Source organism: Polistes canadensis, unplaced genomic scaffold, assembly GCF_001313835.1.
Source record: "Polistes canadensis isolate GaletaPanama2010 unplaced genomic scaffold, ASM131383v1 scaffold_91, whole genome shotgun sequence".
NCBI classification, from domain to species: Eukaryota; Metazoa; Arthropoda; class Insecta; order Hymenoptera; family Vespidae; genus Polistes; species Polistes canadensis.
Window position 1 is genome coordinate 370,915 of NW_014569638.1, and position 24,992 is coordinate 395,906.

At 30.1% G+C, this 24,992-nt stretch overlaps 5 protein-coding genes across 5 annotated transcripts; 1 reads left to right on the forward strand and 4 right to left on the reverse strand.

The window, feature by feature from the left end:
• Positions 1-1,144: 1,144 nt before the first annotated feature.
• LOC106787057 (coatomer subunit alpha) lies at positions 1,145-5,704 on the reverse strand. Its single transcript, XM_014749065.1, has 5 exons — positions 5,313-5,704; positions 3,997-5,221; positions 2,972-3,919; positions 1,716-2,873; positions 1,145-1,631 (listed from the first exon to the last, which is right to left on the reverse strand). The coding sequence occupies exons 1-5, from the start codon at positions 5,390-5,392 to the stop codon at positions 1,407-1,409; spliced, it is 3,636 nt and encodes a 1,211-aa protein (XP_014604551.1). The 5' UTR covers positions 5,393-5,704; the 3' UTR covers positions 1,145-1,406.
• A 90-nt stretch (positions 5,705-5,794) lies between these two features.
• Positions 5,795-6,601, reverse strand: LOC106787063 (putative ATP synthase subunit f, mitochondrial). Its single transcript, XM_014749071.1, has 4 exons — positions 6,429-6,601; positions 6,258-6,356; positions 6,031-6,147; positions 5,795-5,952 (listed from the first exon to the last, which is right to left on the reverse strand). Exons 1-4 carry the CDS (start codon positions 6,505-6,507, stop codon positions 5,924-5,926), a joined length of 324 nt encoding a protein of 107 aa, XP_014604557.1. The 5' UTR covers positions 6,508-6,601; the 3' UTR covers positions 5,795-5,923.
• Positions 6,602-6,871: 270 nt separating this feature from the next.
• On the reverse strand, positions 6,872-8,117 carry LOC106787060 (probable phosphatase phospho2). Its single transcript, XM_014749069.1, has 2 exons — positions 7,967-8,117; positions 6,872-7,698 (listed from the first exon to the last, which is right to left on the reverse strand). Exon 2 carries the CDS (start codon positions 7,696-7,698, stop codon positions 6,976-6,978), a length of 723 nt encoding a protein of 240 aa, XP_014604555.1. The 5' UTR covers positions 7,967-8,117; the 3' UTR covers positions 6,872-6,975.
• Positions 8,113-11,462, forward strand: LOC106787061 (mediator of RNA polymerase II transcription subunit 6). The gene is made up of 6 exons (XM_014749070.1): positions 8,113-8,239; positions 8,463-8,622; positions 9,808-9,982; positions 10,082-10,328; positions 10,406-10,548; positions 11,217-11,462. The coding sequence occupies exons 1-5, from the start codon at positions 8,212-8,214 to the stop codon at positions 10,483-10,485; spliced, it is 690 nt and encodes a 229-aa protein (XP_014604556.1). The 5' UTR covers positions 8,113-8,211; the 3' UTR covers positions 10,486-10,548; positions 11,217-11,462.
• A 1,076-nt stretch (positions 11,463-12,538) lies between these two features.
• LOC106787058 (nephrin-like) lies at positions 12,539-18,835 on the reverse strand. Its single transcript, XM_014749066.1, has 14 exons — positions 17,193-18,835; positions 16,421-16,553; positions 16,138-16,346; positions 15,817-15,927; positions 15,533-15,736; positions 15,182-15,327; positions 14,890-15,040; positions 14,688-14,818; positions 14,467-14,626; positions 14,084-14,377; positions 13,690-14,010; positions 13,283-13,573; positions 13,102-13,211; positions 12,539-12,907 (listed from the first exon to the last, which is right to left on the reverse strand). The coding sequence occupies exons 1-14, from the start codon at positions 17,365-17,367 to the stop codon at positions 12,794-12,796; spliced, it is 2,550 nt and encodes an 849-aa protein (XP_014604552.1). The 5' UTR covers positions 17,368-18,835; the 3' UTR covers positions 12,539-12,793.
• Between the last annotated feature and the right edge of the window lie 6,157 nt (positions 18,836-24,992).

Below are 24,992 nucleotides of genomic sequence, written 5' to 3' on the forward strand. Positions count from 1 at the left end.
TAAATACAAAATCATGAGATAAGGTAAAGATAAATTTTAATATTATACGATAGAAATCTTTCTAGGGATTTACGTCATAATTTGTATCAAAATACATTTTAAGGTTTACACTCGTTCTAACTTTATATTGTTATTTGAAAATAATCAAAATCCAATTCACGTGACATTCATTTGTTTCATTATTTTCGACAATTCTATTCGTTTACTCTTAGCGAGCATATCCTATTGTGGTCCTTTCTATCATGCATACAATGAAGCTATATACAAGGAGGACGATCGAGATAGGCGTTTTCGTCGAATTAGTGTTGTTTAAAATGACTAAATACCGAGTTCGATAATTCTCCACGAGGGCGGCGGTGGTGTTCATAAGTTCAGATTTAAGTACGTGCGATTTTATAAATAAACAATGAAACAAATAGTTCTCTTTGATGTTTTTGTTTTAATCACGAAGCCTTCATTTAATTAAAGATTAATTAAAGGATTAGGATTAATTTTCTTACAGCTCAACAGGTTATTTTATATTGTTGATTTTGTGGTTAACTGTCTAAGGTAACTGGCAATTACATTTTACATGCAGTATTATTCATTTTTACACTAATTGAGTTAAAGATAAATTGATTCCATTTCACAATTTTTTTACAGATATATAGGATGATTTATCGACATTTTTTCATGCTATTGTTATTTTTTTTTGACTTTGTGATATCATAACCAATTATTCTATTTTTTTCCTAAGTTTAAGGTAGGTTTTTTCATATTTGAAAAATCAGATCATGCGAATCGACGCGCTCTCTAGTGGCAATAGAAATCATCCTGTCATTGTGTATATCGTAGCCACATTTATACACTGCGATCGTCCTCCTTGTATATAGGCTTCGTGATGCATACAATCATCCATGCTAAATGTCTCTAGATGGTTAGTAATAAATGACTAAATGAAAATCGACTTAAATATAATAATAGGTGTTTTCGAGTAAATTTAAATTAGTTTCAACACATGTGAAACACTAATATAATTCAATGATAGAGTTATATGAAATATATCCAAATTTAATATCTGCAATATATATTTATAAAACTATATATTTTTTTTCGTTTTACAATGCGATTGCACTTATATTCCGAGAGGAACTTATACGTAATATAAATGTAACTGAAATGTATTTCTTCATTTGTTAATACATTATGGTTGATATCAATTATTTTAACATGTGCTCTTGTAGATCATCAATACATAATAATATTTAGAAAAAGTTGAAAAAATGAAGTTTTAAGGAGACATACTTATAAACGATCAATATTTCGCATAGTGCATTAAATTGAAGTCAGTAATATATAAATAAATATCCGAAGATACTGAAATGCAATCTTATTATACTAGTTTTATACTAAATAATATGATATAATTACATATGTATTTTCAATCCGATGCACTCTTTGCCGATCTCTGCAACTTCGCAAATTCTGCATAATGAATCTTTAAACTGTGGTTGATAGCTTGCTCCGCAAAGTGGACATTTTACTTCTTGTTTTCCTCTATAAATGGGCGTAAATGTGCACGCACATAACGAGAATGGATTATGTTCGTCGTAAGCCAATTGATGTTCATCACTCGGATTTTTATCGCACGCCTGAAAAAAAAATAATATATATGTAAAATAATTTCCTACTAAGTTTTATACATTTACCCATGCAATAATGAATACAAATTGAACCTGTAAAAGTTTGCGAACTTGCTGCGCCAATTCAGGCTTGGGACCAAGTTCAAGCAATCTTCTGGCGAAAGAACCAGCAGTTTTGTAATTCTTTAACTTGAAAAATATATTAGCAGCTATTCTTAAAGTTAAAATTTGATGAATTGGTTGCAAATTACAATGAGTAAAATACGCAGCCATTTCACAAATTCGTTTTTGTTCGGCTAATGTATTTTTCGGCAGATTTTTTCTTTCCGTTTCCATTTTTAAACCTAAAATATATTCTCGACATATTTGAATTAATTGTTGAGCTTCCGCGATATCTTGTCTAGTATCAACTACTAATAATGGAATGCTAAGTAATATTGCTTGCAGTTTTTCTATCGCTTCGGCAAATTTCCCTCCCGTTGTTAATTGATAACAAATTTGAAGTCTTTGAACTAAATCTGTAAGGTGTAATCCGACTGCAGGTAAATTAGTTTTTAGCGTAGCATCTTTCCAATTTCTTTGAGGATATCCATATAATGATAATATATTTGGTAAAGAGGCAAACGATGTCCTGGCACGAGCATACGTATTTAAAAAGAGAGATTGGTAAGGCGCAAATTCAACAACGCCAACTTGACTATTCAACAATCTGAAAGCTGTTTCAAAAGATCCAGCTAGTATATGATCTACACTTAGTTGAGAATTATTGACCCAGTGTTGCGTTTGCGGCACTCCTCTCGTTGGAATAGCATAATAACCATCTTCGGATAATGGCATTGAATTTTCGAGTTCTGGAGGAAGATCTACATCTTCAACATCCCAACCGGCAGTGTCTTCGCCATCCGCAATATGTTCCGCTGCATCGATACCTTCTTCGTCGTCAATTCCTAATTCTTCGTCGTTGCCCCAACCATCCGTAACTACTGCGGTATCATCTTCTGGAGCCAAAGCTGCAGCCACTTGACTCTTTCCACGAGACATCATAGCGCTCTCGAAGAAGCCTTTCAAAACAGTCAACAGTGGCCAATTATTTTCGGCTTGTTGAATAGGTACTGGTGGATGAAGATATACAGCTCCTTTTTCAAGCGCTGAAAGTTCATCTTGCATAGAGCTATACTGAATGTCATCGTCTTCGTTTGAAATTCCATGAATTTTTTCCGTCACATAGGCTAACGATGCTTGACCTGAGTTCTATGATACAAACAAAAAAACAAATAAGCCACACACATAATGAGTATATTACGATAGAATATACGATATTCTAGAGAGAGAAAGAAAAAACACAATACCCTCAATATTTTTGCCCGTTCATAAATATCACCAAGTAGCAAGCTACCTTGATATTGTCCAGATACATCTTTTCGTATTTCTGCAATCTTTATCATTTTACGCAACTTTTCCAAATTCCCGGTAATGAGGTAAAGAAATGATAATTTTTCAAAATTCTTAGTTCTTTGATAACACATTTCTACAACTTGATGATTGCCTTGCATTAAAGCAGCTTGTGCTAAACTTTCCCAACATGATTTTTGATCTAAGGATCTTGCTGCCTCCAAAGCAACTTCAATATTACCACATTCAAGGGCAAGCCCGAATCTTGTTTTTTCATCTTTAACAAAATGTAATGCAACTTCTGGATATCCTTTTTGTTGCAAATATGCTATTATGGATTGACCAACAAGATTAGCCGTACGAACCATGTGTAATACTTCCTCGTATTTTCTGTTAATAAGAGCTAATTTGAATTTATATTCTGTCGGATCTATACGCAGGATTCTTGGTCTACATTCTCTGTCAAGACAATATACTTGGTTTCCTTTTATTCTAGTTACATAAATAGGTAAATCCAACGTACGAATGATACCATGATCACCATTATTAATTGCATATTTGATATGATTGCTAGTAGTATATATAAATACTCCAGAATCATCCCAAGCTCCAGATTTGACTCTTGTATTTTCAGGAATAGAACAGAGAGATTCTAATCTACGATTGCAAATATTGACGGTGTGCTTAGCCAACAGAGCAACATGAGACATGTCATTAGACCAAACCACATATCTACATTTGGCAATTTTTACTTCGGCTAAAGTTCTTTTTTGCTGGACATCAAAAAGTGTGACTTGATCTGCATCTCTTAGGAGTAACATACCTGTACCAGCATAAAATATTTCATCGCAATTTGGGATCTGTACTTTCTTCGTTACTTCATTTTTTAAATTCTTTATGACCAACTGAAAAAAAAAGCTTATTGTTGCTTGATTCGGAAAAAAGAGATAGGTTATTATTAATAATTAAAATATTGCCCTACTGAGTACGCTCTATCTAAAACTGCAAAACGATTCCTAGCAACCCAAATGGCAGTAACACCGGAAGCACGTTTGGTATCAGCATCTGTACTGGAATCACCTTCGCGCGGTATCACATAAAGATCATAAGTACTGTTTTCAATATTTGAGGGTGATCTTGTACATACAAGAACAGCATTTTCTGCTTGATTAAACGACATACTGTACGGAGGCGTCTTTCCTCCACCACGAATTTGCATCACCGAAGTATCTTTGGAAGTAGTAAAATCTAATTTACGAAGGAAACGTTCCTTTACATAATAAAGTAGATTTCCATAAAATGCATAAGCCGGTCTTTCCCTCTCCAATTTGAAGATTATCATACCAGAGTCATGACCAGCTGCAAACAAATTTAAAGTAGGATGTGCAGCAAGTACCCAAAATCTTTCATGTTCTCTTCTAAACGTGTGCAAGCACGTGCGTTTAGTCATATCCCATACTCTTATGCTTTTATCTTCCGAATTAGATAAAATTAAGTCTTGTCTAGGATGAAATAGAACGCAGGAAACGTTATTATAGTGTCCCCGACAAGCATCTACCTCCCAAGCCTTAGCATCATTCATACGCCACATCTTAATTTGACGATCATCAGCTCCAGAAACAATTAATGGTAACCTCGGATGGAAACAAGCCCAGTTAACGCCTCTGTCATGACCTTCTAAAACATGCTTGACTTGGGCATCAGCTTGCCCAAACAGATCCGTAGCTCCAGGATTCTTCAAGTGATCTTCTAAACCACCTGGCCCAGGTGCTACATTTTTTTTACGTAGCCCAGATATGTCCCAAACTCTAACAGATTGATCCAACGAGGCAGATACAATAATATCTTCAGTTGGATGAAATTGAGCACACATTACATAGTGATTATGACCGGTTAAAACGCAAATACAAGTACGGCTTTGCCAATTCCAGATACGTATGGTCTGGTCATCCGAAGCACTCAGGATCCATGGATATTCTTGATGAAACACTGTTGACCTAATATAATCCAGATGGCCTAATAATGTAAAAATACACCTACGTTGCTTATAATTCCATACTTTGATTTTATAATCATCGCCACCAGATACAAACAAAGGTTGTTGATTATGGAAACATATTCCTCTTACAGGACCATCGTGTTCGTCGAATTTGTCTAAGAGAGTACACATGCGATAATCCCATAATTGTATAACGCCATTGTGTAAACTACAATATAATATACATAAGTGTATTTTAATACATCTAAAACAATTGACAGTTATCTCCAGATACATGATTAATAAAAAGAAATAATTACCTAGCAAGGACCCACGGACGTTTTGGATGAAAAGATAAACCCTTAACACGAGCCGATTTTGTTTCAAATTTAGTTAACATTTTGTTAATTATAATATAATTACAATAATTCCACAGATATCAATAAATTTGTCAAGTTACAAGCAGCAAGACACGTCATTGCACATTATTAACTGCAACGAAGTTATAAACGATATAGATTACTCTCTCTGAATCATTTTTTATTTTTGTTACAAAATAACGCCAGTAGAGGGAGACAGAAATGGCAGACATTGAACATATGCGTATCGGCCTTCCTTCGCATAACGCGTGTTCATCGACCAATCAGAAATAACGGTTAGTTTCATAAAACGAACGACCTGTATATTTTACAACCTCACTTTCATTCTGACTACATAACCCAAATACAAACTAAAATATCTTGCATAACTTCACATTGTACTTATATTATTTGATAAGAGATTACCATTGAAACTAATGGAAAATATTTAAAGAAATTTTATTTTTGTTTAATATACATTCTAGATTCAGAGTTTCTTATGCAGGCAGATAAATATATAATTACTCTACTCCTATCTGACATAATTCTACCGATTAGATTATCGATAGAATTTAGTGGTACTTGTAATTTTTGTGATGTTCTGAAAAAAAGGAACAAAGTTAAATTAAATGGTACATATTAATTGATTTTCTTCAAAAGCCATGTATCATTAACTTACTAATTCTCTGGTAATTTAAGACATAGAAAAGTGCTGATAATCCTACTGCCATTTGAAAAAACGAAGCTATACCAGCACGTTCAGGAAATACATATTTATGTTGCCAACGCCAGTATGCTGTAAAGAAAGAAACCTTACTTTTATTACATATGCATCTATATGATAAACATCAAGTTATATAATCAAAATAACAATCGAGATTATCTAATAAAAGGAAAAAGATTTACCGCGAGAAACCGCTGATGTCATAGCCACAGGATGAAAATTTCTCCTACGAAGCCAAGCTGTAAGTTCACCTAGTTTCACGTCACCAAAAGGAGTATCAGCTATAAAAATGTCATTAAAGATTAATAAGATATATATATATACGAATAGATAATATAAAAAATAAAATATACGTTTTCCATAGTAACGAGCTGGATCGTAAGGACCATGCTTTGCTCTATCATATTCAGCGGGATAATCGCCAAAACCCATGACGGACGATTGAAAAAATATTTCGATTAAAGATTAAGTTCCTTCTCGCACAACTACCAAGTAACCAAGATTCTACTTTTCTTCATATAATATGCCATCTCTAGAAGTACAACTACAGTCCAATCAGTCTCGTTATCCTATTGGTGGATACAAATAGCCTATCAGAAACGTCACAAGTTGGACGGTTTAAAAATCAATTTTTTTGGTCTTCTGTGTGTGTTTAATTTTAACTTTATTTTATAATATCTTTTAACTTTAATTTAATGCATAATTTGCATTTTTTAAATTTTAAATACATCAACAATGAAATACATAATGATAAAATAAAGCTAGAAATTAAAATAAGTAAATAAGTTAAATTTATTCCAACTTGATAATTTACTATGAGAGGATTATAAGACAAAAAGGATTTAAAAGTTAATGATATAAGATTTAAGTTTTAATTATAATATATTTGAATGTTTGCATTTAATTGTTTAAATAACGTAAGATTTCATGCCCATTAGACCAAGGAATGATTGTTGCTTTTACGGTTTGTATAATGTCCTTTGTTTGATATTTTTTCAATTTTTTCAAAAGTGGATAATCTATTCTAGGAAATGCTAAATCATTTTCAGACAAACGTAATACTGGACAGAGATCGTTTTTTCCATCTCCGACGTATGCGATTCTCTTAAAATGAATTTTTTCCTCTAATCTTTCCTTAATGTAATTTTCTAATATATGACCTTTACATAAATTGATCATACTTAGTTTACAAAAATCTTGAACATGATACATGTTTATTTTGATCATACCATCGTCAGAAACGTGTGCAGGGTTGGTAAATACTTTACTAATTAAATTGTCTAATTGTCTACTTTTTAACCATATATCTATTAATAATGAATTCGAATCACTGATAATAATGATTTCATATCCTCGGATATGTAATTCCTTTATAAGAGCATCAAATCCAGGAGAAGGTGGTATGTCGATTATAGCTGCTTCTATTTCTTTTAACCCAATTGAATTTTTATGAAGCAATTCAAAGATTTTGTTCATATATAGTGTCCATCCATTTTGAAGGTATAAGTTTTGTACCTCGTCGGTTAACTGATCATCTGGTAATAAATTACGAACAATTAAATCGGTATTGTCGTCAACAATCGTATGATCAAAATCAAATACAATTAGGGTAGGTAAATCCATCTACAAAAAAATGATTACAATTATTATTTTTATTATTAACTATTTTTAATATTATCTCACATTATTTCTATTATATTCATTAATGCATTTATGAAATATTGAATTGAAGTTAAAATCGTGTATACATTACTGAAACCAAATTTGTTTGATTATCAGATGATTTTTAAAATTTACTCATAAATATTATAATTTAAATTACTATCAAAAAAAAAATATTTCAATTATGATTTAAAAAAAAAAACATATCTAATTATGCATAAATATGCACCTTTTTGCAGGATTAATATGTTGAAATAAAATATTTGATTTTAATTAATATTTACGTAGATCCGTGTAAAAAATTAAACGCTAAGAACAACAAACGTTAAAGATTTTTCCCATGCATGAAAGATACCGCAGCAACTGGAAAGAAGGTTGGCGGCGTTTCAGTCAATTTGCACGTGTGATTATGATCATAATCGAAGTGATTGAAACTAAAACGTAATTAAATTATTTCTTGATGAACTATTAAATATGATGTCTGGAAGGTCTGCAGTAACAGGTTAATATTTTGATAAATATATGAATTTTTCTTTTTATCGTTAATATATTGTTTCCTTTAAATTGTCCTAATTTTGTAGGTTATAATTTATAAATCTATACTGTTTGATACTTTGTATTAAGATAGTTTTTTATTTGCTAGAATAAAATATATATAAAGGACCGTGTAATATATAAAATATGTAATAATATAAATCCCATTTGAATAAATATTTATTTTACAGAAAACCCTTTGGGATTTTCTTGGCACGACAGTGCGTGGATTCCTGTACTTAATCCAAGTAATATAATGGATTATTTTTCTGAAAGAAGTAATCCTTTTTATGACAGGACATGTAATAATGAAATAGTTAAAATGCAACGTCTAAATCCCGATCAATTAACGTAAGAATATCCTTGAAATTAGATAAATAATTCAATTTAGTTCTTTGTTGGCATGGTGGATTTTATTAACGCTATGGAGGTAGGATTTTTCAATTTTATTTGGGGCTTCTAGAATATTGTCTAATAGTTTATATTGTTATTTATATTTTTAATTTAAAGATAAAGATATTTATTTAACACGTTAAGTATGGTGTAAGTCACCGATGACTTCAACTAGACTTCGCTACAGCGCTGTATAGGTCACCAGTAACCGGAGATGCGACCAATAGTAAAAATACATAATTAGAGTAAATATCGATATCGATAAATTTTTAAATAATACCATTGTTTTTATAAAGGTTTGTGAAGAAAATAATGACATACAGAACATGCAACAATTATTTTCTTTATACAAGGAAAATATGCATGACATGTAACGACGTTTTTTTGTACGTAATTGCTTGATAAAATACAATCTTCATCATTAGAACATTTCACTAAATACATCGCTAACTTTATCCTGAAATTGGGAATTAAAATATTTTTCGAGTTACTTGTTTGTATAACATCATTTAATTTACAACACAAGTAATCAGTAAAAGCTCTATTGCCAATTTCCAGTAACATTTTTTAGTTTTTCGCAGTAGTGAACTATAAGCAGTCATTTGGTCAAATAAATCAAATATAGATTTTTAAAAATTCTAATTTAATATCATTTTGGGACAGTTTGAAACAACTGATAATTACAAAAATGTTCTACAGTGCCTCGGAAGTCACTGGTGACACCCTCCTCTCACCACAAATAATGCATTAAACATAATTATATTATTTGCTGTAAAAAAAATTGTTACAAAATATACATCCCATAATAAAAAATTCATGTAGTCGCCATGGATAAATTACGTGAAATGCGCGCGTCAGTCAACGTGTTAACCATTTGCATCATGACACTACTTTAAGTTTCTTTGTTCAAACATCAACGACGTTCAACTGACGACTGACCCGTATTACTGCTCAAATGCTCACGGATTATTTCGCGTTTGATGATAGCAGACAGTCACGGCTCGCGGATATATGCGCGCTTGGATGCAACTGAGTTAAATATGGCAAGACCCATGATGCCGATGGAGGGTTAAATAGCATGTATAACAATAACACTTTCAAAGTAAATAATACGAAATAAATAATTGACGATGATTTTTTTAGGAATATGACAGGCTTGGAATATATTCTTTTACACGTTCAAGAACCTATTTTATATGTAATTAGAAAACAACATCGTCATTCCCCTACTTTGGCTGCGCCGCTTACTGATTATTATATAATCGCAGGTGTTGTTTATCAAGCGCCAGACTTGGCATCTATTGTTAGTTCGAAATTGGTAAGCATTGGTAGATAAATATAAGAATATATTTTTCCCTTTCAAGAAGAAAAAGATTCTTTTATTTAATATATAGAGAGTGTGATAACGTTGATACAGCTTTCCACAGTTCATCATTTACAATCTGCGTTTGAAGAAGCTAGTTCATGTTCTCGTTACCATCCTAGTAAAGGGTATAATTGGGATTTTAAAAATGGAAAATCCATTACTGCTAAGAAAGAAACACCAGTACGCGAAGAACCAAGTTCCTTGTTTCAGCGTCAAAGAGTAGACATGTTACTCGGAGAACTTACACGCAAATTTCCTTTACCTGTACCCAAACCAGCTCATCAAGCAACAGAGACTAGTAATAATAATTACAGAGACTAGTAATAATAATACGCAAACAAAATTCATAGTTGCATATTATTTACTATTTTACAGCTACTGATATTAAACAAGAAGTGAAAGTTGAAAAGAAAGATATGAAACCACCGCCAGAAAAAAAACCTAGAGCAAATTAAAGAGGACAATTCGTACAAATCTATCAAAGATATCTGCATCATAATGCGATATACGAATGCTAAGTAAGTGGAATTGTTTTTTTTATACGAGAATAATAATTTTTTAGATATAATTGCCATACGAATATGTATATAATATATGTATGACTAAATAAAATAATAAAATAAATAATATATACACATACATATATGTATATAAAGGAGGTTTACATTTACATGGCATTAATATATACGAGGTGTCCCAGTTTTTTCCCACCGAACATTATCAACATGTGCTACATGCAAATATAAGACAAAAATATCATATAAACATAGGCTTTTAAATGTTTTATTCAAACGTTGGTAACGTTCGACAGGAAAAAAACTGGGACACCCTGTGTATATATAAATATTTAGATGTAGGTGATTCTAATGTTTTTCATTGATTGATATTACAAATTTGTTGTTATATAATTTTGGTGAAAATATGTAAAAAATATTTTCAGTCTTTATTTTAAGTTTGTCGTAATATTAAGAGAGGTGAGAACTAAATATTATACCACGAAAGGGCCCTCGCGCAACGAATTTATTTAACGTTTAATTTCATATGGCACTATGGCAATATTATTTCATTATTAAATAATTGCACGCATGCGTAGGAATTAATTTATAATATAAAAAAGTATGTATTTACGTTTTTGATAGATCACTCATAGAAATGTATCACTCCAATATATTATTTTTAATTACAGAAATAGATTAGATTCGAGAGCAGAGTGAATGATGTGCGACGATAACGTGTGCGATGATTGTTTAGAAACTGAAATTTTTCAATATGAAAATGATACTTTCGATGAATTTATCACGAATTTGCAACATAAAAAATGTAAAGTAATACAATTGGTACGAAGACAAATACATAAGTTTAAGGATACGCAAGTACGATTTGTTTTTTATCTGTAATATACATATATAACCAAAATAAAAAAGGATTAATATTTGAAATAATTTCTAATTTATACTCTTTTATAACCTTTGAGATTAATTTCAATATAAAAAGAAAAGAAAGAAAATGAAAAAGGGTATTCGATCGATGCTTCGAGCTAATATTAATATAAATGTTATAAGATAATTACATTCATTCATACCGATGATAAATATAATATAATATTATTATGTTATATACAAGAGTAATATATTAATACTACTTACGAATCAAGTGCCATTTATTGTATACTCAACAGATTTTACCAGTTGCATATAACATGTGTGAAAAAATTACTTGTTATAAAATGGAAGGTCAATCGTTTAACGAAGAAATCAATCGAACAGGAAAACTGCCAGTATCCTTATTTCGTAAGGTTTCTCAATCATTGATAATGTCATCTCAAACCTGGATGGAATACATTTACTCGCGTTTATGTAGCAGATTTATTCTGGCAACATTATTTATTGGCGCCTTGTTGTTGCTTTTTATCTGCGGCTGCTTTCTTAAAGGATTTCTTTGCGGCAATAATCGATTCTATTTAACATTATTTAGATTATTTCATACTAAACGTACAATATTTTGAACGTAATGAATTTGATAATGGAATAGATATGTTTATGCCAAATTGGTGTCAACATCGCAGCATACCTTCAGAGACAAGTCTAATTTATATTATCACATATGCGTTTTATAAAACATTCAAAAACTCTCAGATCTATTATCTTGTTCTTTGTATGTGTATGTTTCATCGTATAATTTTTTATTATTTTTTTTTTTTATTTATAATTTTTTTGGTATATTTTAATCTCGATATAAAGATTATATTGTTTTAATGACGATACCAACCTTTTACATCTTTTTAATTGAATATTATTACGTCACTTTGTCTTTTTCTTGTAATATAATAAAAATCATATTGTATAAATTGTATTATCAAAAAATGTTTATAAAAGATATTATTATTATGAATTTTATAAAATTAATTTTTTGAAATGAGAGTTAAGAAGATATTCGTTATACATTACAGATAATGTTTAAAAAAATTCAAAAGATTAATGAATAATATTTAAATAATAAAAGACTGCAAGACTTGACACAAAATATATTAGACTTGGAATAATACATCACGTGTAGCGTTTAGTTAAATTATGCGATTAGTCATTTGGATGTACTCTTTTAATTACGTTAATATCCACAAATCGTTTGGTAATTGATTTTATTAGAAGATATCTCTCTCGCGATTCGATGACATGTGACTCTTCATCGTCAAAGTGTTCGAATGATTTTGTAGATTATGAAATTGGCCATCTTGATATGTTTGTCTCGTCTATTCGAAAGATTTTACACGCAACTTTCTGGACCAGGTATAGAATTTGCGATAATAATTTCTTTCATCAAGTTGCGATCTGTTTTAAAACTGATCGGTTCCCACGGTCTTGTGGAAAATGGATTTAGCTATAATAAAAATATTTGCAAAGCTCAATGTAATTAACGATCGGCAATACTAATTAAATTGAATAGCTAACGAAGAAGCTTTTTAAAGTGATTAATTCTTTCAAACTCCTCATATCTGTGCAGTATAAGTTGTAAACTTAATTGAAACAAATTTTATTAAATTTTATCAATTTTGCTAATATTATTGTACTTACATTACATCTGTTTGTTTGAAGGCCTTGTTTGTGGATATCGTATGGCGCAAATAATGTGTCTGGTCTTACTGGTAAAAATAATTGTGGCTCTCGTTTAATTTTTTCTTGATCTGTATAAAAAGAAAGAAACTTATCTTTTATATATTATCTTACAATTAAATGTCTTTTACAATGATTTTACCTTGAGGTGATTGTATAATATCAGGTTGTTTATTAAGTGCATAATCAGTGACTTGTTTCAATGTGTATTCGACGAAGTAAGTATGGTCCCCATGAGTAACGTCAAGCATCGAGTTATTTCTCGAGTCTGGGGGAGTTATCATTGGTTGTTTCATGTACGGTTCGATGTGGGCAGGTGATGTACTACCTCGACGTCGATACACCATAACCATTACGAAAAGTACTGCCATTAGAAAAACCATTAAAAATCCGATAAGTAATATAATTAATGGAATCATATTAATTCCACTATCTGAAAAATAATTTATCAGTCAAATAAATTTATTTTCACCGAGAATACATTATTTCCGATAGGAAGATTTTACAACTGCAAAAATTTATTCTCTATTCCTGTATACTTTTATATACCTGTATGCTTTTCTGAATCTCTTAATGTAATACCTTCCAATAAAAACACTTCGCTTCGACCCTTGGCATTGACAGCATACGCGACTAAATAAAAGTGCGTCGCAGGTAATAGATCTGCAACTGTTATTCGGAAAATTGGAAGGTCTATGGATATACTAGACACATTGAGACGCAAGTAATCAGAATCATCTTCATAAGCCTCTAAACGAAATTCTTGAGGAAGTCCACCATTATATCCTGGTACACACTCGACTTCTAATATCTCGGAACTTTGATTCAATGAGGCTTTTATAGTACAATTGTTTAAAGGACTTGGCTTTGCTATAAAACAATGATTAACAATAATCATATTCATTTAAATCGATCTTTAGAATAAAATCATTATCAATATTACCTGCAGGAATGACGTGATACGTGCATGGTGTTTCTTGTTTTCCTATCGCATTTCTACCCCAACACGTTAAAGCTCCATAATCTCTTTCAGAAACTGGTGTATAAATGAGTTCGCTTGTGGTACCATTGTTACTGTCTAATTTTGCCGGAGCTACTTCGAAATTTTCACCGCTGTTATTGAATTCCCACATGAAATCTACTTCATTAGGATCTGCGTCAACTTCGCATCGAACCTTTACTGATTCTTCTAAGGATGCTCCGATTACTGTTGGACTTGTTTTACAAACAGGTGCGACTGTAAAGAGCCCGAAAATATTACGCGTATACGAAACTAATTATTAATAAAGAACTTTTATATGTTCATTATTATGTTCGTCCACTCACATTGTATTCGTAAACGAACAACAGGGCTTGTAGTTTCTCCACGATCGTTACTGGCAAGGCATGTATAATTCCCCGCATTGTCACGTCCTATACTTTGAAGCACGAGACTTTGTGTACTCATTATTATCCCAGCTGAATAATTTTGAGTCAATACCGCACCCTAATAAGGAAACATTCGTTATCAAATATATTCGTTAATCAATTAAATTTGCATTTTTTACGTTATATCTCCATGTTATTTTATGATGTTCAGGATTGGCTCGAACTTTGCATTCGAAATAGACGTCATCGCCTTCTTTTATATTTTCTGCTTTTAATGTACTTCCCAGATGTAGTTGAACTTTTGGTGGAACTGTAAATCATTATCATTGATATTAATTGTCTAAAAAAATCTATGTATGAGACTCTTTTAAATGAACTTACAGATAACGTTTAATTGGAAGAAATCTTCTAAATATGCACCAAGCAATTCAGGATTTTCACCTCGACATTTGAGAATTTGAGAATTGTCATCAGGTATGGGACTAAATATTAACGTACTTAATACTACCGAAGAATTACCATCATCTAATACCTGTTCAATTTACATTTGAATAAATTTATATATATATATATATATAATAATAATAAATAATTATAAATATAACTATAAAAATAATATATATAGTTCTACATATTATTTATCTACATTTTTAATATATAATGAAATATTGACCTTGGCGTTTTGAAAGGGAACGTTTCCTTTTAACCATGTAACTTGTGCTCGGGGATGTGATCCTGCAGTTTCACAGCCTATAGAATAATCCTTATTTGTTTCTAGGACTGATGGTTTTGATAATATTTTTACGGATAGTGGTTTTACTAAGGGAAGGAAAAAAGTATATAATTATCGTTGGATTGTTAAAAAAGTTCGTGTTATTTGTATAGAACATTTTTGTCTTATTTTTGGCGTTATACGAAAAAACTTCAGATACCCTGTACAATATGCAGGGAAATGAACGTATTAGTTTGGTCTACTTGTTGAAAGAATGGATTAAGTATTATTTGTAGATATTGAAAAACTTACAGTAAATATCTAAAAGGACACTCTTTTCCAAAGGAGGTATGAGATTTGTATTGGCAGCTCGACATTTGTACACGGTGTTACGATGCTCCCTTCGTAATTGAGGTACAGTCAATTTACTAACCACGATATTTTGTTCTATTTCTTCTAATCTTCCATCTATTTCCTTCTCATTTACTAACCAGTTTACAACAGGAGTTGGTTTTCCTGTAAAATATAGATTATATTTGGTCTATAAAGAGATATATTATTATAATTTCATATAAGATAGAAAATAACAGTAGTACCTCCTCTTACTTCACAGGAGAGACCAAATTCCATTCCAACTTCGAAAGGACCAGCAGTTTTATCAACTTCCACTCCAGAACTGTCGTAAATGAGTAGTTGATGTGGTGGAACTGTAAAGAAAAATATTCTACTTTATCATCCTTATACATATAAATAATTATTTCATATTTTCTTTTTACGAAAATGCTTTAACATTGTTTCACAAAAAAAGTGTATACACGATCATTACACGTGTTTTCTTTCATTTAATATGAATATTTGTAAATAAAAAGACAAAGAAAGGAAGATGGGATGGGGGTAAAGAAAAAGTTACACCTTACCAATGACTGTTAAATTCACTTGAAAGTTTCTCGTCGGTGATTTTTTGAAATCTACTCGACACCTGTATATTCCTTCGTCGTCCAACTGAACAGCTTCTAAAGATAGAGCAGCTGGTTTTGTGCCTGTCATAAAGTAAGCTCTGGGCCCTACCGCATTGCTATCTGACCAATTAAGAGCTTTGTTAAAAGCTCTCCCTCGTACATCAAAGCTAGAAAAATAAATAATAATTTCAAATATAAATTTATATATTGATTTTTTACAATTTTCCATTTATGCACCTACCTGTATATCGGCTTCACTGCATAATCTCGGAACCATAGCACCATATAAACGCGATCTTCTCGCGTGGACGGTTCAATGTCACAAGGCAAGCTAGCGGTACGCCCAAGAACGGCGCTCACTTCGAAGGTTGCAACTAGAAAAATTAAATTAAATTGAATCAAATCAAAAAATGAACTATATATTTATTGAATAGTTAAGGTACACGCATGAGAACAAATTTTACTCGTTTACTGAATAAAAAAATAACGTTTTTAAATAGAAAAAAGGAGCAATTTAATAGAATTAAGTAGAAGAACACTTTTATGGTCAGTCATAATATGTTTATACTTGCCAGTTCTTTTGATATTCTTCAACACTTTGAACATCGACCGATCGTTTGAAATAATTACAATATACAATAAATTCTAATATAATAGGGGCTCATGTAACATTTGAGATGAAAATAGTGACTTGTGTTTTTATAACATAATAAAAAAAAGATTTGGTAAAAGGGACGATATACAGGTGTCCCATTTAATTTGAAATATCTTCATTGTTATCGACTATACAGTAATATGTCTCATAAGTAATAAAATTGCATCGTTCAAAGTGAAGAATATAATGATAAAACAATTTTATAACTTATGTGACTTGGTATAACACGATGTTATATACGATTTATCATATTACATAAGTAAAAGAATTTTTATAACACGTTTGAAGGCATTCTTTAAATTTATTGTTAGAGAATTAAAGTGACCGTAATAAGAAAATAAAAAATAGTGTTATTTACCTAAATCTTCGTCCTTGTCCCAGTTGCTACTGGCGTGAACGCACACGAGTACGACCGCGAGTATGTAACCGGCGATCAGCAATCTCGTAGCGATATCCGTCAGTGTACCAACTGCCATACCAATGGGGAATAAAAGTTTCGGGGTGTTTCGTAGACTCAAATCCAGCGCGTGCATAATAGGAGGACACGCCGGACGTTAGTACGGCACCCCTTTATTGTCATTCCACGTCGAGAGGAACCTTCCCTCCTTCTTTTCCGCCACCTCCTCCGCCTCCTTCTACTCCTCCTCCACCTCCTCCTCCCTAACCAGGGAGTCCAAGGACCTTCGTTATTTTTTCCGACCGATTTTCTCGTTCTTCTATCTTTTTTCTTTTAAAGGATCCTAGTAGGATCCGCGTGTTTCTAACTCACGTCGAGGCCACACGAGGCCTATTTCTTTCTGTCATTCTTCGACGCATTTCAAACTTATTCAAATTTACTTTCTACTAAAATAAATACAAGTTTTTCCGATATTTCTATTTTTAGCTCATGAATTTCTATCTATCTTTCTTTACACCTGTATTATTTTTTTCTCTCATATATAGTCTTCTCCTATTCGTCGGTTTTAGTATAACGAAAAATATGTCACGGCGACGAAAATTCACTACTTTTAAAGTTTGATCGTGTAGGAGTATTCGTCGGCCGTTCGACAAGACGATGATAAAGACAACAACGATGATAATGACAAGTATTCTTACTTATTATCCGTTTAAAGTACTTATTCAATATTACTCGTGAATCTATGTATCTTAACACATTAATTAAATACTACCGAAGAAAATTGCTGATAACTTCAGGAATTCTCACGAATCTGGGAAATATCTCAAGGAAAGTTGCACGATGCACACGCGTTTTCCAGGTGTCGCTAACCCCGGATACGTCGATGAGCCGCCACCACCACTACCACCACCGCCACCGTCGATCGATTTTCGGCTAGTCAGAGGAACTCTCTCAGATCTTCTTTTTCTTGCTTTTCGACCTTTCTCTTGTCTCTTAAATTTATCTCATTTAACGATTACAACGAATTACGGCGACGATGGTACAATAATAATAATAATAAAAATAATAATGACTATTATCTTTTCAATAATGGATATCTATGTGTTTGTGTTCGTGCGCGTCCGCGTTTAAAAATAAAAATATATACTGTCCCGTTGTCTCGTATTACCTGGGGAATCAAACTCGACTAAAATTGCCCTCGTTTCGCTATGCGAAATCCTAGTAATCGACTGAATAAAAGTCCTGACTTCTGGTCCCTCTGTTGTCGCTTTTTGTTCTGGACAGGGCACGAATATTACTATACGACATCTATTGCAGAAAATATTGTACTTTATTTTTTTAAGAAATTTTGTTATTCTCTTCCTCTCTCTCTTTTTCTCGAGCATATAATCTTTCGTTAATGGTTGTATGGATCTATTTTCCACCACCAATTCTGAGAATTCTAATCCCAAGCAATAGCTTGCTGGTTGCTGTTGAGCAACGTCAGTGGATAACGACGGTCCGACTAATGGTAATGCTCGACTACTACCACTTCTTTCTTTATAATCGATTCCTCTTCCTCTTTCCCCTGCTTTTACCTCGTCGTCATTCCCACCTTTCTTTTCCTTTAAATACCCCATTCAAAATATTACACATATTTAATTGATATTAAAATTATTATATGTAAATTATATAAAGGTGCTACATGCAGAGAAATCGACGCTTCATCTTACATTGACAATGGCATTATATTTTTAAACAATAGCATTTATAATATACAATTGTGACAAGTTTTTCCCTTTTTTATTTATTAATAAATTTTATTTTATGTCGTTTATGTTATTGTATTATAATTTAGACCAGATATTTTGTTTAGTTATTATTCAGCAAGAACAAATGAAATATTTTGTCTTGTATTCAAGTACAACACTCGTTATATGATAAAATATATAAATATGTGTGTGCGTGTGTTAACATAAAAAAGCAAGGAAGATAATCAAGTTTATATTTTGCGGAAAAATAAATCCTATTGTTATTGTATTGTCGCATCTTTCTTTTCGATAACGATTCAATCGGTTTTCTTTCTCATTCTTCTTCTCTTTCCTTAAGAAAAGTCTATTATTATATATTTGCATTTTTTCAGTTTTATGACGAAAGAGATACGATTACCAAAGTAATATCGATTACGATTAGGCAAATTCGAAAAAATACGGTTTTTGTCCTTTCTTCTCGGCACAATTTATTATTTATATGTAGAGATTGTTATAATCGTATTATTATTATTATTATTATTATTATTATTATTATTATTATTATTATTATTAATTATTATTATACCTATTTAACTATATATATGGCACTTGGTGCAGCTAAAAGGTTACGATCGTGTATACTTATTTTTTAAAGTTTATCAATTGTTATTATATTAATGTTAAATGTATTTTTTTCCATAAATACTATTATAGATAAATTTAACAACAGGAAATGTAGGTTTTATCAACGTAAATTACAATACTATATGAATACAGCAACTTTGATAGTATTGCTATTTTAACGCATTAAAATGAATAATAATCATTTTCTATACTTTCTCTGAACTTTATGACGTTGTTCTGAAAAAGTAATATAAAATAGTTTATATGTATATAGTATAGCTATAATATTATTATATACAGGACGAACAACGAATCGTGATCAGTAAAGATTGTTCTGTTATTAGAAATTCGATTGAAAATGCTTTAATCATGTATAGCATGGTTTGAATAAAGCTTTAATGTGATTATAGCAAATTTTTTGTCAATTCTTTGTTTTTCATGATTTTTTAAGTTCATTTGGAGTTTTGTTTTTTGCAAATAAACTTAAAATTTTTGTTAGAGCCGGGTTTGCCAAATTGAGATCCGTAGAAAAAATGCCGCTGTTAAGAAAAAATTAAATAAAAAAACTCTGCTACTAAAATTATTACAATTATTTCAATTAATATCGAAATGTTTAATTTATTGACTTTAATGCAGTCTATTTAAAAATAAATAATTTTATTTTTTTATTAACCCATTTATCAGAAATTAAAATTAACACTTTAAATAATATGATATATGTTTTTTTACTTAAAAGTGGACCGCGTAAAAACTTTATAAAAAATACCGGTATTGAGAAGGTATAGGAAACGAGTCTTAAAGGATTTCAAGACGAATTTGGTAAATACTATAACATAATGTATGTTACTTTATTTTTCATTTGGGTCAAGAAAAGATTCGGTCGGAACCGATTTTTTGTTGAAGCCCAGATGAAAAGAAAAAAGAAGTATATATTTTGTTATAGTACTTACTCGTATTTGTCTTGAAATTCTCTAATTGGTGGGCGTAAAGAAATTATTGATTTATTTGCAAGAAATTTAATGTGACTTTGAAAAATCATGAAAAAAAAATCACTTGACAAAAAAGTTGCTATAATCACGTTAAAACTCTTTCGAAACAATGCAATCTTTGATAAAAAACATTTTCGATCGAACTACTAGTAACATAATAATCTCTACTGATCACGATTCGTGAATCACTTGCCTGTATATCGAGTCTTTTCTTACTTTCTCTTCTTATTACCAAAAAAGATACGCGAAAAGAATTGGATATCTTGTAATGAACTGATAATTTTTCAATTGTTTTCGTTCAACAAGTTATGTCATCGTTTTTTCTTTTCCTTCGTCAATATTAAAAGATATCGTCAAACTTTTCGGTCATTATTTTTCATTGATCAATTAACGTTTTTGTTCGTGACTAGGAATATTTTACAAATTTGATACTATTTGTATCTATTTGTCGATACAAATGTTTTTCTTTAAGTTTTCAAATTCTTTTCTTTTTGTGTTGCATCAGGGTTGTGTCGTCGTCGTCGTTGTTGAGTATATGTAACTCCACGGTTATCATCCGTTGTAAATTCTCTGTAAAAAATAACGTTGCTCGCACCTCTTGTCTCTCAAGTGAAATGTTTCATATAATAATAATAATAATAATAATAATACATATATTACCTTAAAGTCTAACTTTTACAATCTAACTATTTATTACACATCTTAAATGATACAGCAACTTCTTAAACTTTTCGTGACAAAATGTGCTTCGAATTTCTTTTTATTTTATTTCGAAACATTTTTAAAGATTATTGAGCATTTGAGATTTTATAGAATAATATTATCTCGTTTATGCAAGATACATTTTTATTGTTTATTATAATTTATGTATATACATATATATATATGTATATATGTATGTATTGTTTTTTTCGATCGTATCAGTTATTCTTTAAGTTTTCTTTTTATTTTTTCACTCGATCGTATTGAAAACATTTTTTATATTAATTATTTTCCCGTTAATAGGCCAATTCTTTGAAATGTCTACATATTTATTTTTTATGCGATTCAGAGTTTTACGTTTTACAATCCATATAATTATATGAATGCAACGATACACCTTTACTCTTCTTTTTTGTATCCACTTTTTCTCCGATTCTCCAATAAATATTTTCATTAGTCTCATTAGCTTCGTTTTTATTATTTTCTTCTTTTCTTCGTGAGACTTTTTTAAATAATAAATAATTAAAAATAAAGAAAACTCGCGGTCTATACATTTAGTTATTTAGTTAAAATATTGATGTCCTAAATCATTAATGCCTATTATAATTGCATAAAAATAATAATCTATATACAATTGTATTAAAATAATAATATTATTTGACAATGGTTACATTAAACCTTAAAAATACTGATGTTTGTTTAAATTCTACACAGTTATAGGAATTTCTTAGGACCACACAAAGAAAACGAAGGGAGAAGTTTCACATGCATTTTTATATACCAGTTCATTTTAGATGGAAAATTAAATGTTTTACAGTTTAATTCAAAAGAAAATGAAATTATAGAAAAAATTATGCTACTAATGAACACATACAATTGTGTAGAGTTTTACAAAATTTGTTCTTTTAAAGGTCTGATAGAGCCCTTGTAATTAAGAATGATCAACATTATAGTCTATAATTAACGTCCAAGAAAAAAATTAAGGAAAGATTAATATCTATGTAAATTGTCATTTTTGGTAATAATATTTTATGGTGAGAATCAGAGAGAAGTAGTAGCTATCTCTTTCGAAAAACCCTGTATATTATTATATCCATACATTCGTTAAACAAAGTTATTTCAGATATTTACAATTACTGTACATATTACTCACGATTAATCTTATATTAGTAGAGGGTATATATTTCTTTGACTGGATACACCAAAAAATGGATCCTATATAATATAATAACCAATATATGTGTTATTTAATATCCAAAAGCTTTTTAAGTTTAAATGTTTAGTTGTATGACATACTAATGTAAATGTATACAGTGAGTGAAAAAATTATTCATACAGCAGTCAATTTGAAGAAAAACTTTGAAGAACTTCGTTTATTACAAAAAAATGTTAACAAAAAATACGTATATATATTCTTAGAAATCTCTAAAACTATATATAATGTTATTAAAAAATGCAAAAAATTTTTTACTGCATTCATCTTTGGATTTTGTCTTATTCTTCAAATTATCTATCGGCCAGTGTACTTATTTATTTTGCGTTTACATCCCTTTCGTGGATTATTTTGTAAAGTTTATCGGTTTCTATATCTATCAATGATTCCTTGAATCGTCGACAGTGGTCTATTTATAATTTTTGAATTTTTACTTAGTGTTTTTTAAATAATTTTGTAAATTTATAATAATTTTTTTCTTCTTCAGCAGTTTCCTTGCCTTTTCGTTCCATTTTACAGTTATCACTGTTGACTCTCTATGAATTTAGAACACTATCTGTATTGACAACGTCTCCAGATATACTAACCCTAATTATATTGATATAAGATGATCTTGTATTTATCCTATGCACAATGTCACAAATCAAGGACTGTACGAATATTTATTATGCATATATTTTCTGTTAATTTCTGAAAATTTCTTAATACTTTCATAACAAATATAAATAAAACATTATTTTTTAATAAAATTAATTTTAGAGATTTCTAAGAATATGTATATATATTTTTTGTTAACATTTTTTTGTAATAAATAAAGTTCTTCAAAGTTTTTCTTTAAATTGACCGGTACGAATATTTTTTTTACTCACTGTATGTATATATTACCGGCAAAATGGGAACAGCATTGTTAGGCAACGAAGAAAACAGAAAAATTGTTATCCTATCAGGCACAGACACACACACACAACATAGTATAGTATAGCGCATAGTATAGCGGCACGCACAGTCTCAAAAACCCGCGCACAAAAATCCGCTCCATACTCGCTTGTATGTGTGTGTTGCGTTCTGTTACCCAATAAATCCGTAACAATTCTTCCTACGTTGCCTAAAAACGCTTGTGGGCAATGCCTAGACATTGCTAACAATGCCGAATTTCCCACTTTTCCAGTAACATGTATATACATACATGAAATATAGCAATAATTATTAGGAGTAAATTGAAAACTTATATATCTGCCTTCTCTTCTCTTTTTTTCTCTCTATATATATTTATGCACACATGTAAAAAATCATTGACACGCTAATTATCATTTTCACACCATGAATGAGATTTTAAGACACAAAAACATCGCATAACTTTGTTTGTACAAATAAAATATGCTTTAATATTATATATATATTATTTTTTTTTTCAGTAATATATATATATACGCGTATGTATTCATAGACTGAAAAAACGTCAATTATATTTGCAAAATAATTGAATATATCTTATATGTAAAGATATTTAATATCTTATAAGTGTGCGATAAGGCATGGTACCATGTGGTATTGTCGTTTAACGTAATATTTGTTCTTATTTATAATAGATAAATTATGGAGATATTTCATGAAATTTTCTTTAATTTCAGTTACTAATTTAACTAATAAACATACTATAACTGTAAACATATATATGTGTGAGAGAAAGTAAAGAAAATTTTGTTAATTAAATTTTGCTAATTAAACGACTCAAACATTATAGCAAAAATTTAAGAATAAATTCATTCGTTAATCAAATCAGTATTATCTCTCAAATGAAAATATTTACAGACAAATATGGAAAAGAGTAAAAAGAATTATAATCAAAGTATAAAGTTTTGTACATTATTAAATAATAAGCTTACTATAATGTGTTTATTATTTTAATTTTTGTTTAATCCTAATACGAAGTTATTACCTCGCTCATAATACTGTTTAAAGATAAAATTCCGAGAATTTAAAATATATTGTTAAATGTTTCAATTGTTTAAGAACTTGTGTATAGAGTAAGAGAATTACAACTGTTCATATTTATATGTTGTCATTTATAATAATATAAAAATAATAATATAACAGCGTAAATTTCATTTAACATAATCTCTCGGATAAATAAAGAACTCGTTCGCAACATATAAAATCGTACTTTATGCTCATTTTTCACGAAAGTATTTAGTTATTAATCGTATATAATCATTTACATTCATGGATTAAATTTCATCGCATGTATATTTCCATTTGAATAATTTAATAGATTAAATATGGACCAAGATGTATAGGGGGTGAGGTACGTGGGTATAAAAGTTTGATTATAAAAATAAAATCGAAATATACGTAACAAGAGAAGAATTATATATTTTAAATGATGACGACGATGATGATGATCATGATGATGATGATGATGATGATGATGATTATTATTATTATTATTATTATTATTATTATTATTATTATTATTATCATTATTGTTCTTATTAATTATTTA

What these genes read in the sequence shown, in the direction of transcription:
- LOC106787057 (XM_014749065.1), bottom strand. Translation starts at nt 5,392, where the DNA reads ATGTTAACTAAATTTGAAACAAAATCGGCTCGTGTTAAGGGTTTATCT. An exon ending in CGTCCGTGGGTCCTTGCTAG is followed by an intron (nt 5,222 to 5,312) that starts GTAATTATTTCT and finishes ATTATATTGTAG; the next exon opens with TTTACACAATGGCGTTATAC. An exon ending in AACGGGCAAAAATATTGAGG is followed by an intron (nt 2,874 to 2,971) that starts GTATTGTGTTTT and finishes TTTGTATCATAG; the next exon opens with AACTCAGGTCAAGCATCGTT.
- LOC106787063 (XM_014749071.1), bottom strand. Translation starts at nt 6,507, where the DNA reads ATGGGTTTTGGCGATTATCCCGCTGAATATGATAGAGCAAAGCATGGT. An exon ending in AGCTCGTTACTATGGAAAAC is followed by an intron (nt 6,357 to 6,428) that starts GTATATTTTATT and finishes ACATTTTTATAG; the next exon opens with CTGATACTCCTTTTGGTGAC. An exon ending in CTTAAATTACCAGAGAATTA is followed by an intron (nt 5,953 to 6,030) that starts GTAAGTTAATGA and finishes CCTTTTTTTCAG; the next exon opens with AACATCACAAAAATTACAAG.
- LOC106787060 (XM_014749069.1), bottom strand. Translation starts at nt 7,698, where the DNA reads ATGGATTTACCTACCCTAATTGTATTTGATTTTGATCATACGATTGTT.
- LOC106787061 (XM_014749070.1), top strand. Translation starts at nt 8,212, where the DNA reads ATGATGTCTGGAAGGTCTGCAGTAACAG. An exon ending in TGGAAGGTCTGCAGTAACAG is followed by an intron (nt 8,240 to 8,462) that starts GTTAATATTTTG and finishes TTTATTTTACAG; the next exon opens with AAAACCCTTTGGGATTTTCT. An exon ending in TCATCAAGCAACAGAGACTA is followed by an intron (nt 10,329 to 10,405) that starts GTAATAATAATT and finishes ACTATTTTACAG; the next exon opens with CTACTGATATTAAACAAGAA.
- LOC106787058 (XM_014749066.1), bottom strand. Translation starts at nt 17,367, where the DNA reads ATGCACGCGCTGGATTTGAGTCTACGAAACACCCCGAAACTTTTATTC. An exon ending in GCAGTGAAGCCGATATACAG is followed by an intron (nt 16,347 to 16,420) that starts GTAGGTGCATAA and finishes TTATTTTTCTAG; the next exon opens with CTTTGATGTACGAGGGAGAG. An exon ending in AGATTCAGAAAAGCATACAG is followed by an intron (nt 13,574 to 13,689) that starts GTATATAAAAGT and finishes ATTATTTTTCAG; the next exon opens with ATAGTGGAATTAATATGATT.